Source organism: Ictalurus punctatus, chromosome 2 (assembly GCF_001660625.3).
Source record: "Ictalurus punctatus breed USDA103 chromosome 2, Coco_2.0, whole genome shotgun sequence".
Taxonomy (NCBI): Eukaryota; Metazoa; Chordata; class Actinopteri; order Siluriformes; family Ictaluridae; genus Ictalurus; species Ictalurus punctatus.
This window is the reverse complement of record NC_030417.2, coordinates 6,409,792-6,426,042: the sequence shown is the minus strand read 5'-3', so window position 1 is coordinate 6,426,042 and position 16,251 is coordinate 6,409,792. Positions and strand designations below refer to the sequence as shown.

The following is a 16,251-nucleotide window of genomic DNA, read 5'->3' as shown; positions in this document are numbered from 1 at the left end:
TCGTCAATGAGGAAATATGAAACACCTCAATGTCATGTTGAGGTTACGAAATATTTCTTTTCTGAGGGAAACCTGGACAATGTGTAAATCATTGGAAAATTGCTGTGGTGTTGTACTGGTATTGGAAAATAATCAATTCAGGGTGATAACAGTAACTCTGCTTTATGTCGGGCCGCCTCAAACCACCCCGCTCTTGATTTACTATCCTATAAATGCAGGCCTTGTCGTGATTTACTCCTTACATACTACAATGTAGTAAACTTTATATCCCTGTTCTATACATACTTTGGAACTTTGAGAACAGTGATGGAAAGAACGCCAAACATACTGACTTGAATTAAAATAGTGCTATTGTAGAAATAACTCACTTGAGTAAAAGTAAAAGCAGTCATCGAGAAAATTACTCCAGCAAGAGTCAATACGCCGTTTGGATTAATACTACTGAGGAACTACTTCGCAAATTATTTTTTAATATGTCTATAACTGACACAACTAAACGAGAATGCTCTACTGTAACTCCATTGTTGGGGTTTCGGTAGCTCTAACACATTACCCTGAGCATAACTAATCCGCTGTAGTTAACACAACAAGTGATCACTACTAAACATCAAAGTGACATTTTAAGTTTAATACAGAGCTTTCAGATAGCTTATGGCTTACCTGTATACATGAAGGTTTTCCGCGGGTTGGATGGTGAGCCGTGAAATACTGATATCTCGTACACAAAGTAATTTAGTGACTGTTATCATGAAGATACCTCATAAATCGGGGTAGGGATGCTCATCTGTCGTCTCGGACATTGCTGGAATCTCTTACTTTGATTGCGTCCTGATGTTAAATGATTTCAAATTTACAGTCAGCCGCTGTACCTGGGACATGTTTTGACTTCACTTTGAAGAATACCTTCAAAAGATACCCTAATTAGATGAAGCATGAATCAAAAAAAATGTTCCTCTTCTTCTAAACGCACACTCTCATGTTTGACTGTCACTGCGTTGTCAGCTATCATTAAAACAACAACAGCAACAACAACAACAAACACTATAGTTAACAAATGGACATAATTCAGCTAAAGGTAGCTCAGGAAATAATGTTCCATTTTGGTTTCAGTACTTCCTGTCGAGTCTGGAACAGTTTAACAGTCAGTAATACCATTAAATCCGACAGCACAGTCATATCATAATCCATGATTAAAGGTTTGCCAATTATTGACATGAGAATTTAATATCAGCAAACAGCTTTTCTAAGAGCCTGCACATGAGACACCAAAAGCGAAAGAGAACAGAGGCCAGAGATGAAGGTAAAGAGGAAGATAAAACAGATCAGGGTCTACCTTTTTAATCAGGGAAGGATCACAGCTAGGCTTGAGGGAAGCATTTGGGATTAATGGGGAGATTTATGATGAATCTAACACTATCCTAATTGCTCTTGGGTGGCAACATGGGGCAATTAAAATCTACTGATCTGATGTCTCCAGCACAAACCTAGGACTATGCTTTAGAAAATGAATAATGCTAAATAAATCTTTTCAGAGAAAATCCTTGCAAGCAAAAAGAAAAAACGTCATAAGTTGTTTCGATTTTTTTTTTTTTTGTCTGCCAGATGTGTACCAAACAACAGTAACAAAACATCTCCTTCAAATTAAAATCTCTTACAATACCAAGGTTTGGTTAAATGGTACCCAACTTCTACTGCTACTGTTATGACTGCTGAGTCATAATATTTTCTAAGATTTTTTAGCCTGTACTACTGCCGCACTATTTTTTAGCCTGCAACTGTGTGCCCTAATTTGTTTGCATGTGAAAAGGAATTTATATGCATTGAAATGACAAATATTGACCCTGTTTGAATGCCCAGAACTGAGTAGCTGAACACTCCCAGTTGACGATCCAATAGGAAAGCATGTTCTACCAACCGTGCAATAACACACACATGTGAAATGTCTGTATTTTAAACCAGTGTTGAGTAAACTCTCTCAAACCGGAAAAATGTTACAATTATGCCCACATCCCTTTACTAACACTGACGGTGTGTTTAGATGAGCAGTAGCTAAAAACATCCATTGTGCATAGTCCATAATTATTCTCCAAATTCAATAGTCACGACACTTACCTTCACAGCACTGCAGTCTACACATACTCATCTCAACCATAAAGACAAATCCTTTAAAAGAACAGTTCACTTGGTTTATTTGTCATGAACAATGTTGGTATTTTCTTAAGTTTTAGTCCAGGGGCCTAACCAGTAACTGCACAGACTTTCAATACGTTTCCACTTCGTCTAAATCGCACATTTTCGAATTGAACAGTAGCTTGCCTCAGAGATATGGGGAGGGAAAAAAATAAATAAAAATGTGAGTCAGGATGAAAGACCACGAGCTTTGAAGCTCAGGTCCCTCGGGTGCAAGCAGGCTTAAGAAGTCCCTCGATTCTCCACATGTAAAGAGCGAACAGGGGAAACTCATCTGAAAGAGGGAGGACATCTTTTTCCAACTGGGCTTGAAGGTGGTGGAGTTCATTCCTTGCTTGACACGACCTGGCTTGAATAAGCTGCTCTAGGGTCCAGAAAAGGTAAAAGGAGTTCTCATATCTGACCCAGTCTACCTGCTGTGGCTGCTGTCCCTCAGGCACTTCCTGGAAAACAGCACAAAGTATCTTAATGGTCAACAAACGTTTATAAAGTACTTGAAGCAATTGTAGATTGATTGGTTATCAAGCTATGTTAGGAAACATGCAAATTTACAGACCTACAAAGTCAATCAGAAAACAATTAGTCTTTTGAATGAACCCCAGAGGATTCTGGCTTACAAAATAATCTCTTGAACGAAAAGAAGATAGCATATGGTAAGTGCTTTGAGGTAAGTGGGTGCTGGTCCGATTTGGGCTTTATAGGTAAGCATCAGTATTTTAAATCTGATGTAGGCAGCTACAGGAAGCCAGTGAAGGCGGCGTAGCAATGGGGTGATGTGGGAGAACTTAGGAAGATATTTAAACAAATCATGCAGCTGCACTCTGGATCGACTGCAGAAGTCAAATGGTGCGCAGAGGTAGACTTGCCAGGAACGAGTTCATTCTCGAAATGCCAAGGGACTGAACCAGCACCTGAGTAGCCTGTGTGGACAGAGATGGACAAATCTTTCGACATGAGCGTGTCAGATTAGCATCGTGAGAGGGAATGGACAGCTGATCCATGGTTAACCTAAGGTTTCGTGCCATGACCAGAGGTGAGATCAGAGAGTCCAGCGAGATCACAAGATCCTGGCATGGGGATGAATCACCTGGCATGAACAGAAGTTCTGTTTTGATGTTTAGTTTTACAGTTTTTTGCTTTTACGTATATATGGGCTTCGATTGACAGGGGAGAGAGAGTATGCCATCCCTCCCGCACAGAGCATGGCCAGTTTTGCTTGCTTAGACTCCTGGTCAGAAATGGCTGTGGCATCATAGGGGTTTGAACTTACTATCTCTCAATGGTAGGGCATTTTATGTTCATTGTTTTTTTTAACCAACCAAAACACGCCACAGTCCCACCTATTTGGATTCTATTGGCCCACAGGACCGAGGCTAGCATATGCAAACATTACATCCTTTCCTGTTCTCCCAAGTGAAATGGCTTTCACTAAAGCAAAAGAGGTTCAAAATGTTGAAACTGGAGTAAGGGTCAAAAGTAGAGGTGTAGCTAAGGTGATAGATTTTGGGTTTGAAGCACCCTCTAGAGCATTTTCCCGTTCCATTTGCTTATTCATGGATAATTAACAGTAACTGCTTTTACTTACCTCATGCCCCACTGAAATTAATTCCTGGCTACAGCACTGGGAAAATTATGTTACTGTCTCTGCTACATGTGCTCCCAGGAAGTATGAGAGTAAGTGAGGGACTACAAAGGCCATAAAGACTAAAAGGACACGGTCCTGCACATCAGAGTCTACTGCTGAGTATGGGTTTTTTCCCCCCAACCAGATCACTCTCATCAATATCTACTAACATAGAGGAGAGACAAAAGTGAGCAGGAACTGCCAGCAACAAAACATTAATATTGGGAGAAATATGACTTCAAGTCATGAGAATTTTCAAGAGCGCCTTCTTGTTCAGTGCGAATATTTGACCACTCCTTTTTTCCAGCTGTAAAAAAGCCGAACATGGAGGAAAGGGACTTTATAGTGACCTTCAGCATCACTACTGAGGAGGATGGTATAAAACTCGATTCATAAAACTCCCACCAAGGCAAAGCCATGCAAGCATGAAAGCACACGGACAAAGTTCATTTGATAGCATGGCTTGATCGAGGTGACGAAAAGGAAAGATAATGTTCACCCTTGTTTTATTTCTTTATGAAGAAGTAGGCAAAACAAGACCAAAATGCTCAAGGTTAACACCACTGTGGGAAAACAATCACAAATTAAACCTGCATAAAATGTGAAAATATTGCTCAAATTTCTATATTCACTATTTTCAAAAAGTTGGGTATGGTGATGTGGATTGATATTTCAGCATGACATCATCCTACAAACCCTTACACAGATTCGGGATTTCTTCCCCATTTTCCACCAATTTCTTCTCTACTGTACAAATGCTACTGACAATGCTACTGTTCTGCTGCTCACATCACAGAGCAGTAGAACACCTTCAAAGGGACTTGCTGACCACCTTCTAGTTCCCAAGAATGGCTAGTGTTGCTATATACAACCAGGGGGACAGTAACACCATCCTTCACAGAAACTCTTTTAGACTTCAGGACATTATCAGGATTCAAGCACAATCTCCAGATGATACCATGAATGCTGTTCTGTTGCACCACCAAAAAAAGTTTTGATCGATGTGGATTTTGTTAAAATTTAATGACACAAAGCCACATATTTCACTTGAAAATGAAAGGATGCGAAAATGATTGCTCCTTAAGGTTGTGTGTTCTGAGATGCTTTTCTGCTCACTACGGTTGTAAAAAGTGGTTAGTGTTGCTATAATTGACAGAGTAAAACCATCCTTCGCAAAATTCTCTTGGCCATGGATGGCTGCATCATTTGTTATACTACTAAAAAGATTTTGATTGATGTGGATTTTGTTAACACATTATAATGAATGACATATACATATACATATACATATATATATATATATATATATATATATATATATATATATATATATATATATATATATATATATATGTATAGAATACATAGAATGCAAGGTCTTAGCTTTGACACCTCCTGCACTATTTCTTTTTCATTATATGAAAAAAACGTCGTTCTCATGGGAAGTTCTCTCTCGTGCTCAGGCCCATCATGAAACTGGTTCTGCTCTACAAGTTTTATGAAAAAGTTCCAACTGCTTGCTCCTTAACTAAACCTACTCATACCTTTCCCAAAACATTCCATGTAACGCAATATTGAACAAGGCCCTGCTGATTCATCAAATGGTGTAAAAATCACAGTTCAGCACATTTGTTTTTCGTTGGTCCACTGCTCACTAATTCACTAGACAGCTTCTATAGGGACCAGTGACGAATGTACTGAATGCACACATGAAAAAAAAAGTAGTTATAGGGAATATGAAACTACAGAGAGACAAAGAGTTTAGACGGAAAAAAATGGACATATAATGACAATGAAACATGACTTATAAAAAAAAAAATTAAATAAAAAAAAAAAAACAATGCCTGAAAGAATCTACTAAAAAGAATTAGAACAAGGTAAGTTTGCTGAGATAATAAAACTGGGGATGAAACGTCATTCCTTTCAAATCTGGACCTCTTGGGATGCAGTGCACCAAGATGACTTGCTTCAGGATGACTTATAGTGAGATATTAATAAGAACGGAGAGAGAGAGAGAGAGAGATGAAAAAGAGGACAAATAGCAAATGAGACCGAGAGAGAAAGAGGATGGATAGCTTTCTGTCTCTCTGAAAATGGAAGATGGAAGGAGATAGGCGCAGTAGACAGGCTTCGCTGATCTTTGGGGAATAGTACAGAGCTCCACATCTCATGTGCAAACACCACATCTCATGCACAGTTTTAATAATCATAGCCTGGTTGCAATTTGGTAATTCTCAAATGCTCACGGTTTTGGCCTCGAATATAAACTTCACACTCGCTGCCTACTTTCATAGGACCATCTATAAACCTGCTTATTCAAGCAGTTATCTCATCATCATGCAATTCTCCACAATGCATAAAATGTAATGTCTGTGACTTTGACCATGGTGTGGTTGTTGGTGTGCAAGCCAAGAGAGCAAAATCGGCTGTGCTCTCTATATTGAAGGGATAACAAAGAAGCACTAGCCAATCATGTGCATCTGTAACAACATGTATGAGGAAAAGAACAGAGTACGCTTTCCTCAGAGTGTTTTATACCACCCTGTGATGCAGCAGAAGCAACAGTTCAAAAAGATGAGTTTGGCTGACTTCACATGTCTCAGAGTAAGCCCATGTTTGCCTTTACTCTCTTTGGTTGGTAGCTTTCGTATTATTGGGTCGAGGGGAGGTAGGAGGGCGCATTTCAGAATGCATAACACATTAAAGCTTGAGACTGAAGGCTACAACAGCCCATATATGTAAGCCAAGAACATGAATCTGAGTCTACATTGTTCATCCATTTTCCCATACCGCTTATCCTACACTGGGCCGCAGGGGACCCTGAAGCCTATCTCAGGGAACTTGGGGCAAACCGGTGGAAATCCCCCCCAAAGCACGGGGAGAACATGCAAACTCAGGGTGGAGGCGGGATTCAAACCCCCAACCCTGTGCTAAACACTAAGACACCATGCCCCCCTGGAAAAACATTACCCAGTTTTTTTCTGTCTAGTTTGGATGAGCTTGTGCCCACTGTAGCCAAGCATAGAGAAGGCTTCTTCTTGTTCTGGAACCCAATGTAGTCTTCTGCCTTTTTAGCAAGGCTCTAAGATACTTTTCTGCTCACCATGATTGTAAAGAGTGGTTATTCGAGTAACGGTAGCCTACTTGTCAGCTCTGGCCAGTCTGGCCATTCTCTTCTGACCTCTTTCATCAAGACAAGCTATTTACACCCACTGCCTCTCATTGGATGCTTTTTGGTTTTCAGACCATTCGGTGTAAACTCTGCCACTATTCTTTCAGGTTTTGTTTCAAGTTAGAAACAATCAAAATACGAAAATTGGGGTTTTTTTGGGGTCATTTTTATTTATTTATTTATTACCGGTCAATTTTGGTTGCGAAAGTTGCTCTTTAAGGGATGTGGCATGATAGGACAGCGGATCCAACTGCATCTTCCATTCACTATGGAAATGTGAAGAGGCCAAGGGATGAGTGGCAGTAACGCTGTACGTCACTGTAGGCTTTCTGCTAAGTCACGCAATCACAGCCCACTATCTCTGGAGGAGTGAGAGTGATATGACAGAACAAACACAATATAGAAAGAACACGATTTATTTCTCCCGTGCAGCACTGCGAGTCTCCTTCTTCTAAACTAAGAAAAACAAAAAGAAAGAAAAGAACAAATTAAACAAAGTCAAGAACCAGCAGGAGAAGCGATATGACGGTACGAGCAGTAGGATGGTTCTTGCTCATTCCCACTCCTTACGCCTGAAAGATTCATCTGAAAGATGAATTCCTAAAAATGAGATATCTAGAAAGATGTCTAATGATACAACTGGTGCTGTGGAAAGCCTCCTGCAGGGTCATGGTGCAGTGGGGTGGACCTATTTTCTCTGCCTCTGCAGAATTAACACTCATCTAAATGCATAGGCTGTCCATTGTGCCTAGGAGTAGAGTCCCAGCGAGGACCACTGTATCTCAGCGTCTGCCACCTTTAATAGGCCAGATACAGAGAATGAAGAGGAGGAGGAGCAGAAGGAGAGCAAAGCCCTGGCAGGCTGCAATCTAGGACAAGTAGCACTCGCTTCATGGTTATCAGAAAAAAAGGAGGTTCAAACACGACCATGACCCTAACCCATGGAGGTCCATCAGAAGGTTAAAAGTCTTCTAAAAAGGATGAATTTGAATTATTCTGACATTTCCTTGGCTGTGCTTTTGCTATTTGATTGGAATGTCAGATGCCCAACCAGAGGAAGTGGCCTATTCAAATATGCTCCTTTCTAATGCCCTGGAATTGTTTGTTGTTAAATGTTCAGTATGTATATTAGAACTATTTTAAAAAAAATATTTGGCAGTGTATTGCCATTATCTTTGTGCAGTAATGCAATCTGTTGCCTACTTCTGAAGTACACGCTCCAGGGTCGGTTTAAATTTTGTGAAACTTCTCTGAGAGGATCATTGGATTACCAAACTTGATGTTATTATTTACAGTTTTAATTAGAGCTGCAACAACTAACTGATAACATCGATAATAATCGATTATGGAAATCACTGTCAACGACTATCATTATCGATTAGTCAGTCTGCGTGCGGCACGTTTACTCATTATGTAACTTCTCCGAAAACACGCTTCGGAGAGTAAATGCTAAAGCTGTGTCCCAAATGCCATACTATACACTTACACTATGCACTACTGTTTACTGCAGTGTTTCTCAACTGGAGGTCCGCGGACCCCTAGTGGTCAGTGGTGTAATTGCAGGGGGTCCGTAGGAAAGTTTTTAAAATGTTTAAATAATTTTATGTACACATTTTTTGACAAATGTATCAAAACATATTCAAATGAGATGTTTTAAAATGAATCAATTTGGTTATTGGCAAATATCACGTTAGCTGAGCTGACGATCGTTCACTGATGGATTTATTTTAAATTTATTTACAAATGAAATGATCATTTGCAAAAACCTCTGAGTGGTAGACAAGTTAAGTGTTGCATTGATGGATAAAATAAACAAAGGATCATTCAGAGTGTCAAATTAAACGTCACAGCAACAATAAAATCCAAAAAATAAAATCTTGAAATGTTTTGATTAAATTTTAATGTTAACCCACTAACCCCGTAAGGCCGGAAAACCGGCTTGCCCGTCTTTGACCTATTCCCGTAAGGACGATATACTGGCTTGGTCGTCTATGCCAAATACCCATAAGTCCGATATAGCAGCTTTACAGTGTAAATGTTATCCCCGTAAGGCTGGTATACCGGCATTACTCTGCTATGATTCCTTAATTATTTAATTATTATTTTTTGACCTGGAAGGTTGATGACGTCATGAGGTCACGACATGATTACGTCATTACGATGAAGATGATCCAAGCGTGTATATTGTTGATAAACTTATGGTGTAATAGTAGAAGTGAACTAAAAATGCCAAAGCGAAAAGCTAATCGTGTTCCAGCTAAAGTTACACCTACAGTGAACACAGGTACATCTAAAACAGTGAAAAAAAGAAAACATACACAGTTACACAGACGAGAGCAAGGATTCTAGATAGTGACAGCAGTGAAAGCTCAGGCGATGCTGAAACCAAAACTGATAGTGACGCAAACTCTCATGATTCAGACCCTGATCCGTCTTCATCTTCAGCATCAACCAGTGCGACCGACACTGCGGGGGTTTGGAGTCATAACCTGACCCTGATGGATTCAACTTTCAAACCAAACGAGGTACCTGGTCCTCCTGCTGCAGCCGCAAACTGTACCGCTGACACTACTGCGCTGGAATACTTTACACTTTTCTGGGACGACGACATATGATGCTCGTATGGTACTTCTAAATGAGTAGAAGGATTTCAGCGAGCATTTTTTCCATAATGTCTCTAGTTAGGAATTGTGCTCTAAGTGGAGTAAAAACACTGAACTGCTTCATTTTCAAAGTAATATTACACAAATACATTATTATAAGTTGTTTCAAGGCCTAAAAATGTTAAAATTAAAATGTTGATATTGGGGCCAATTTGGGCCCGGGAACTCAGGGTTGGCGTGCTGTTTCTATGGGGAATATAGGGTTGTGGGACATAATACTGTCCGAACTAAGGGGTAAGAGGGTTAATATTATTCATGTTAAATATTAATAAAATAAAGCAACATATATAGAAATGACTGTTTAATATATAGCCTATAATCGTTGTGGAGTAGGGGGTCCTTGTGGATTGTTCGAAATATGCTAGGGGTCCAGAGCTAACAAAAGGTTGAGAACCACTGGTCTAGTGTATGAATTTTAGAAAGGTAATATCATCTCAAATGGAACACATTAGTTTTTTACTAACCTGAAAGTTTGCCCCCCATCCGATTAATCGAAAAAATAATTGGCCAACTAATCTACTATGAAAATAATCGTTAGTTGCAGCCCTAGTTTAATTAAGGATTATTTTCCCCCCCAGAGATTTGCACATTATATTTACTAATCCAGTGAAAGAAAGCACAGAAATGAATGCTCCCCACCCAGCCGTACATGAGCCGCAAAGCTTCTGGGGTAAAATGGGTTTTTTGTTGATGAACATACATTACGTGAAATGCAATATGTGAAGTCAATGAAACTGATCAACCTAACCTTTTTCTAGCACGTGTTTATGGGCATCAAGTTATAGTTGAGATGAGATGATGGATGAGATTTGATAAGCTGCAGTGCGCCGCACAAGCCCAGGCCTCTCATTAGATGTGGCGACTGCAGAGGCCCTTAAGTGTGTTGTGTGAAAATACAAAAAACCCATGTGTAACCTTTCCCTTTTTGATGCACAACAATTAAATGTAACATGGGATATACAGTATCTCACAAAAGTGAGTACACCCCTCACATTTTTGTAAATATTTGATTATAACTTTTAATGTGACAACACTGAAGAAATGACACTTTGCTACAATGTAAAGTAGTGAGTGTACAGCTTGTGTAACAGTGTAAATTTGCTGTCCCCTCAAAATAACTCAACACACAGCCATTAATGTCTAAACCACTGGCAACAAAAGTGAGTACAAATGTGCAAATTGGGCCCAAAGTGTCAATAAGTGATCAAGATTTAATCAAATATTTACAAAAATGTGAGGGGTGTACTCACTTTTGTGAGATACTGTAAGTGTTTAATGTTTTACGTTGTTCATTACTAAAGTAGTAGACCTATAATTCCCACTAATTCCCCTGCAAGAATTTTGAGCCTTTAAAACAGCCATGGTATAGAAAGATCATCCTTTTTTGTGATTTCCTCAAATAGGAAAAGATTTCTTGAATACCCTGAGTAAAATTTAAGGTTAGTTTTTGATAAAAACAGATAGATGTTTGGACCTGACTGATGGCACTAGTATTAAAAAATAAATAAATAAATAAATAAATAAATAAATAAAAGCCCTTAATGATTTATCCCTAAGCCTACTGCACCATACAGAAGCTCGCAATATCCATTTGACACAAAAAGATTTATTTCAAATACTTTTACTTACTAGTGTGAAACCAAACCAATGACTCACTGCCAAAACCTGTAAACAAGAAAACAGTGGAGACCCAGGTGCCCCAGCATTGTTAAAGAATTAGGCGTGGGAGTTTTCTCCTCTGGCGTTTCTGCTGCTGAGGGTTAAGATTTACTGCCATGGATTTGACCTTGCTGAAGCTCTTTGACTACTGCTTGATTTGTTTCATTCTTTGCACCCTGTTATGCTGCAGTGGCTGTTTGTTTGAGTATGGCCTTTTCAATCCATGAAGCTTTACTAAAGGGGGGGGGGGGGGCACAATGTTCTACAGAAAGTAAAAAAACCCCAACATATTTCAAACTGACAAAATGTCTCGCCGTTTGGTACGTGCACTTTTTGCCCAATGGTAGGAGTGTTACATTGGGCAGCTAAACAACTTAAACAAAAAACAAACAAATTCACATTCACAAAGATTTGTTAATCCACCTGTATGTTTTCATGAAGTGTGGGAGAAACTGGGATATCCAGAACATTCAAGGGTGTAGGGATGTCACAAGAACCGATATTTTGGTACCTACCTTCTTAAAATGTGACGGTACTTGTTTTTCTGCAGTAGCATTGGTACCGTTTGTAACGAAAGCACCGAAAGTGTTGCGATTCCAGGTGTCTCCTCGATTTGTTTGAAATGAACGATAGCATTGCCGGTGTGCAACTGATGTTACCTTTCCTCTTAATGAGCTTTCCTCTCTTTTAATCTCAAAGAGTCAGGCAGAGCTAAAATTGTCGCCATCTTCTGTAGTTTTTCCCGGGTTGCGATTTTTCCGGATCTGATGGGGTCAGCAAATACGCGCAAGTGTTTTAGTCGGTCCACAAGAGGTGAAGAAGAAGAGGAACGCCTACAAGCACACAGGAAAAACTACACAAGATTAGCTCAGCTTAACAAGTTTAGCTCCGCCCCGACTCGTTGAGAGGAAAGCTAGTATCGGTTTCCGGTGTGCAACCGATGCTATCGTTCATTTCAAACAAAGCGAGGAAACACCTGGAATTTGGCGAAGCATCTGAAAGACGGTCCTATATTATGTTTGTTTGAGGCAGCTGGCATTGTGGCCGTGAAACCAGCTAACGTTATGCTCTATGTAATGTTTGCGTGAGCCAGTTATTTGTTAACGACGCTAACGCACTGCAGTGTTATAAACTACCTCCTAATGGGCCGCCATGTATCGCCATTCAGCTCGTGTCCTGTCAGCAACATGTAGCCTAATGTCACTGATAATTAATCACATGTTCATACTTTTAATAAATCTTTCTGTCCTGCCACCATATCAGTAAATTTAAATGAATGCTTGCATTCAGAGTATAAAGGGTGTGTGTGTGTGTGTGTGTGTGTGGCGATCACAAACATTACATGGAGCATAACATTAGCTTATTTCACGGCCATAATGCCAGCTGCCTCAAACAAAAACATAATATAGAACCGTCTTTCAGGTGCTTCGCCAAATTCCAGGTGTCTCCTCGATTTGTTTGAAATGAACGATAGCATTGCCGGTGTGCAACTGATGTTACCTTTCCTCTTAATGAGCTTTCCTCTCTTTTAATCTCAAAGAGTCAGGCAGAGCTAAAATTGTCGCCATCTTCTGTAGTTTTTCCCGTGTGCTTGTAGGTGTTCTTCTTCTTCTTCACCACTTGTGGACCGACTAAAACACTTGCGCATATTTGCTGCCCCCATCAATTCTGGAAGAACTGCATCCTTGGTACCTTCATTACCAATGGTACCAACCCTACTGCAGAAAAACAAGTACCGTCACGTTTTAAGAATGTTGGCACTGAAAGTATCGGTTCTTGTGACATCCCTAGTCACCAAGTCCAAAGTTTTCAAGAGGCCATGCTTCCGCTGTTTTGCAAATATTAAATTAACTGGCTAGTAAAACGAGGTCCAACATGTCAAGATAATATTCCCCACACCATTAGTCTGAAATGTTTACACAAATCACGTCGAGTCTGTGGATTCATTCCGTTGACACCAAACCCTACCACTGGCCAAAATAAATAAATAAATATCACAATTCATCAGACGAGGCAAAGTTTTTCTAATTTTCTTTTTTGTCAACTGTTCCGTTTCAGTGCTCCTATGACTGACAGGAGTGGAAATTGATCTGTACCGCTGTACGCATCATCCACCTGGATGATGCGATGGCAGCCATAGAGCACCAGAACGCTATTGGTGGGTTAGAGAAGAGAGGAGAGTGATGTAGCCAATTCAGGGATGGAGGATATTAGGGGCCATGATAGATAAGGGGGGAATTTTACCGGGGTTATAGACATATGAGTGCTGCCAGCATTGCTGCAGAGGTTGAAGGGGTGGGGGGTCAGCCTGTCAGTGCTCAGACCATACGCCGCACACTGCATCAAATTGGTCTGCATGGCTGTCGTCCCAGAAGGAAGCCACTTCTAACGACGATGCACAAGAAAGCCCGCAAACAGTTTGCTGATGACAAGCAGACTAAGGACATGGATTACTGGAACCATGTCCTGTGGTCTGATGAGACCAAGATAAACTTATTTGGTTCATATCGTGTCAAGCGTGTGTGGCGGCAACCAGGCGAGGAGTACAAAGACAAGTGTGTCTTTCCTACAGTCAAGCATGGTGGTGGGAGTGTGATGGTCTGGGGCTGCATGAGTGCTGCTGGCACTGGGGAGCTACAGTTCATTGAGGGAACCATGAATGCCAACATGCACTGTGACATACTGAAGCAGAGCATGATCAGTATGCAGTATTCCAGCATGATAACAACCCCAAACACACCTCCAAGACGACCACTGCCTTGCTAAAGAAGCTGAGGGTGAAGGTGATGGACTGGCCAAGCATGTCTCCAGACCTAAACCCTATTGAGCATCTGTGGAGCATCCTCAAATGGAAGGTGGAGGAGCACAAAGTCTCTAACATCCACCAGCTCTGTGATGTCATCATAGAGGAGTGGAAGAGGACTCCAGTTACAGCCTGTGAAGCTCTGGTGAACTCCATGCCCAAGAGGGTTAAGGCAGTGCTGGAAAATAATGGTGGCCACACAAAATAGACACTTTGGGCCCAATTTGGAGATTTTCACTTAGGGGTGTACTCACTTTTGTTGCCAGCGGTTTAGACATTAATGGCTGTGTGTTGAGTTATTTTGAGGGGACAGCAAATTTACACTGTTACACAAGCTGTACACTCACTACTTTACATTGTAGCAAAGTGTCATTTCTTCAGTGTTGTCACATTAAAAGATATAATCAAATATTTACAAAAATGTGAGGGGTGTACTCACTTTTGTGAGATACTATAAATGTCACTATAAAAAGAATGCAATGATTTGCAAATCTCACATTTACATTTATTCATTTAGCAGATGATTTTATCCAAAGCGAATGAGGAAATGAGGAAATACAAGCAAAGTATTCCTTTAATAAAACTCACAAACCCATATATTATTGCTCACAGTAGAACATAGAAAACACATCAAATGTTTAAACTGAGTAAATGTACCATTTAAAGAAAAAAATAAGGTAATTTTGAATTTCATGGCCGCAACACGTCTCAAAAAAGTTGGGACGGGGCCAACAAAAAGCTGGAAAGTGTTACTAAAAAGAAACAGCTGGAGCTTAATTGGAAACAGGTCAATAACATGATCAGGTATAAAAAGAATATCCTAGAGAGGGAGAGTCTCACAGAAGTAAAGATGGGGGTGAATTAGTGCCTATGGAATGGGCAGCTTGCACATCTGGAAAGGCACCAACAATGCTGAAAGGTATATACAGGTTTTAGAGCAACATAGGCTTCTATTAAGATTCCATCCCATCTTTACTTCTGTGAGACTCTGCCTCTCTAGGATATTCTTTTTATTCCCGATCATGTTACTGACCTGTTGCCAATTAAGCTCCGGCTGTTTCTTTTTAGTAACACTTACTTTTCCAGCTTTTTGTTGGCCCTGTCGCAACTTTTTTTGTAACGTGTTGCATTTATGAGATTTGCAAATCATTGCATTCTGTTTTTATTTACATTTTACACAGCATCCCAACATTTTTGGAACTGGGGTTGTAGACTGAAATGCTGAACTGATGCCTTTTGTTTGTGCATGTGTGTGTGTGTGCGCGTGTGTGTGCGTGCGTGTATCTGAAACTCTGATAATGAACAAAACAAGGCTGATAAGTGTACGACATGTCCAGTTTATCCGCTTGTAAAATGATCTCGATCTAGAAGCGCCAACGTCTTACACAAATTGATTTTTTTTCTCTAGCAGAGATGTTTTTCAGGGCATCTTTCCCCCCCGCCAGCTCCAGTGTGATACGCACACAACACAGAGATTTACAAGACAGCAAATCGATTCGGCTGTCTCCAAGAGTCCATTTGTTGAGCTTTATCTAAGATGATCCAATCTTACGTGTGTGAGTTTCTACCATTAATGAAAACATTTCCTTTGTTGGGTAGTTCATGAATTCATGGCTGTGTCCTCAAAAACCACAATTCCCAACATCACTCACAAGCAGGGTCACGCCAAAGGAACCTGTGACTTATTTCATCCAACATGACGCATCTTCATTTTAGCTCATACCCTCTCTCAGAACTTGATCTTATTGTTGGAAAATGTTGCGAATAAAAATAACTTTGCATCCCATGAATCGATTGATGGATGGATATATATAATATATATATATATATATATATATATATATATATATATATATATATATATATATATATATATATATATATATATATATATATATATCTTGACAAGTGTAGGTGTAGAATAAAACACTTGCAGGTGTACTGTTATAAGAAAAATAAACCAATACTTGTGTAGTGGGATGAGATCTGACACGAAGCGTGTGTGCCAAAGTGTTTTATTCCTCTTATTCCTTTTAATCCTCCTTGGTGTGATCCATAACCACCCTGAAAGTTCTTATTTTCGTATAACAGTGTGTTATTTACATTCTTCCTCTGAGACAACTGAAGCCACCTGACAGGA

General features: G+C 40.0%; 1 protein-coding gene across 2 annotated transcripts in view; it reads right to left on the bottom strand.

The window, feature by feature from the left end:
• Nucleotides 1-2,164: 2,164 nt before the first annotated feature.
• mei4 (meiosis-specific, MEI4 homolog (S. cerevisiae)) overlaps nucleotides 2,165-16,251 on the bottom strand; it is a 51,064-nt gene continuing 36,977 nt past the window's right edge. For both annotated transcript variants that reach the window (XM_017485098.3, XM_017485115.2), the window contains one exon: nucleotides 2,165-2,633. In XM_017485098.3, the coding sequence (XP_017340587.1) occupies nucleotides 2,388-2,633 (246 nt within the window). In that variant the 3' untranslated portion in view covers nucleotides 2,165-2,387. The remainder of the gene's footprint in view (nucleotides 2,634-16,251) is intronic.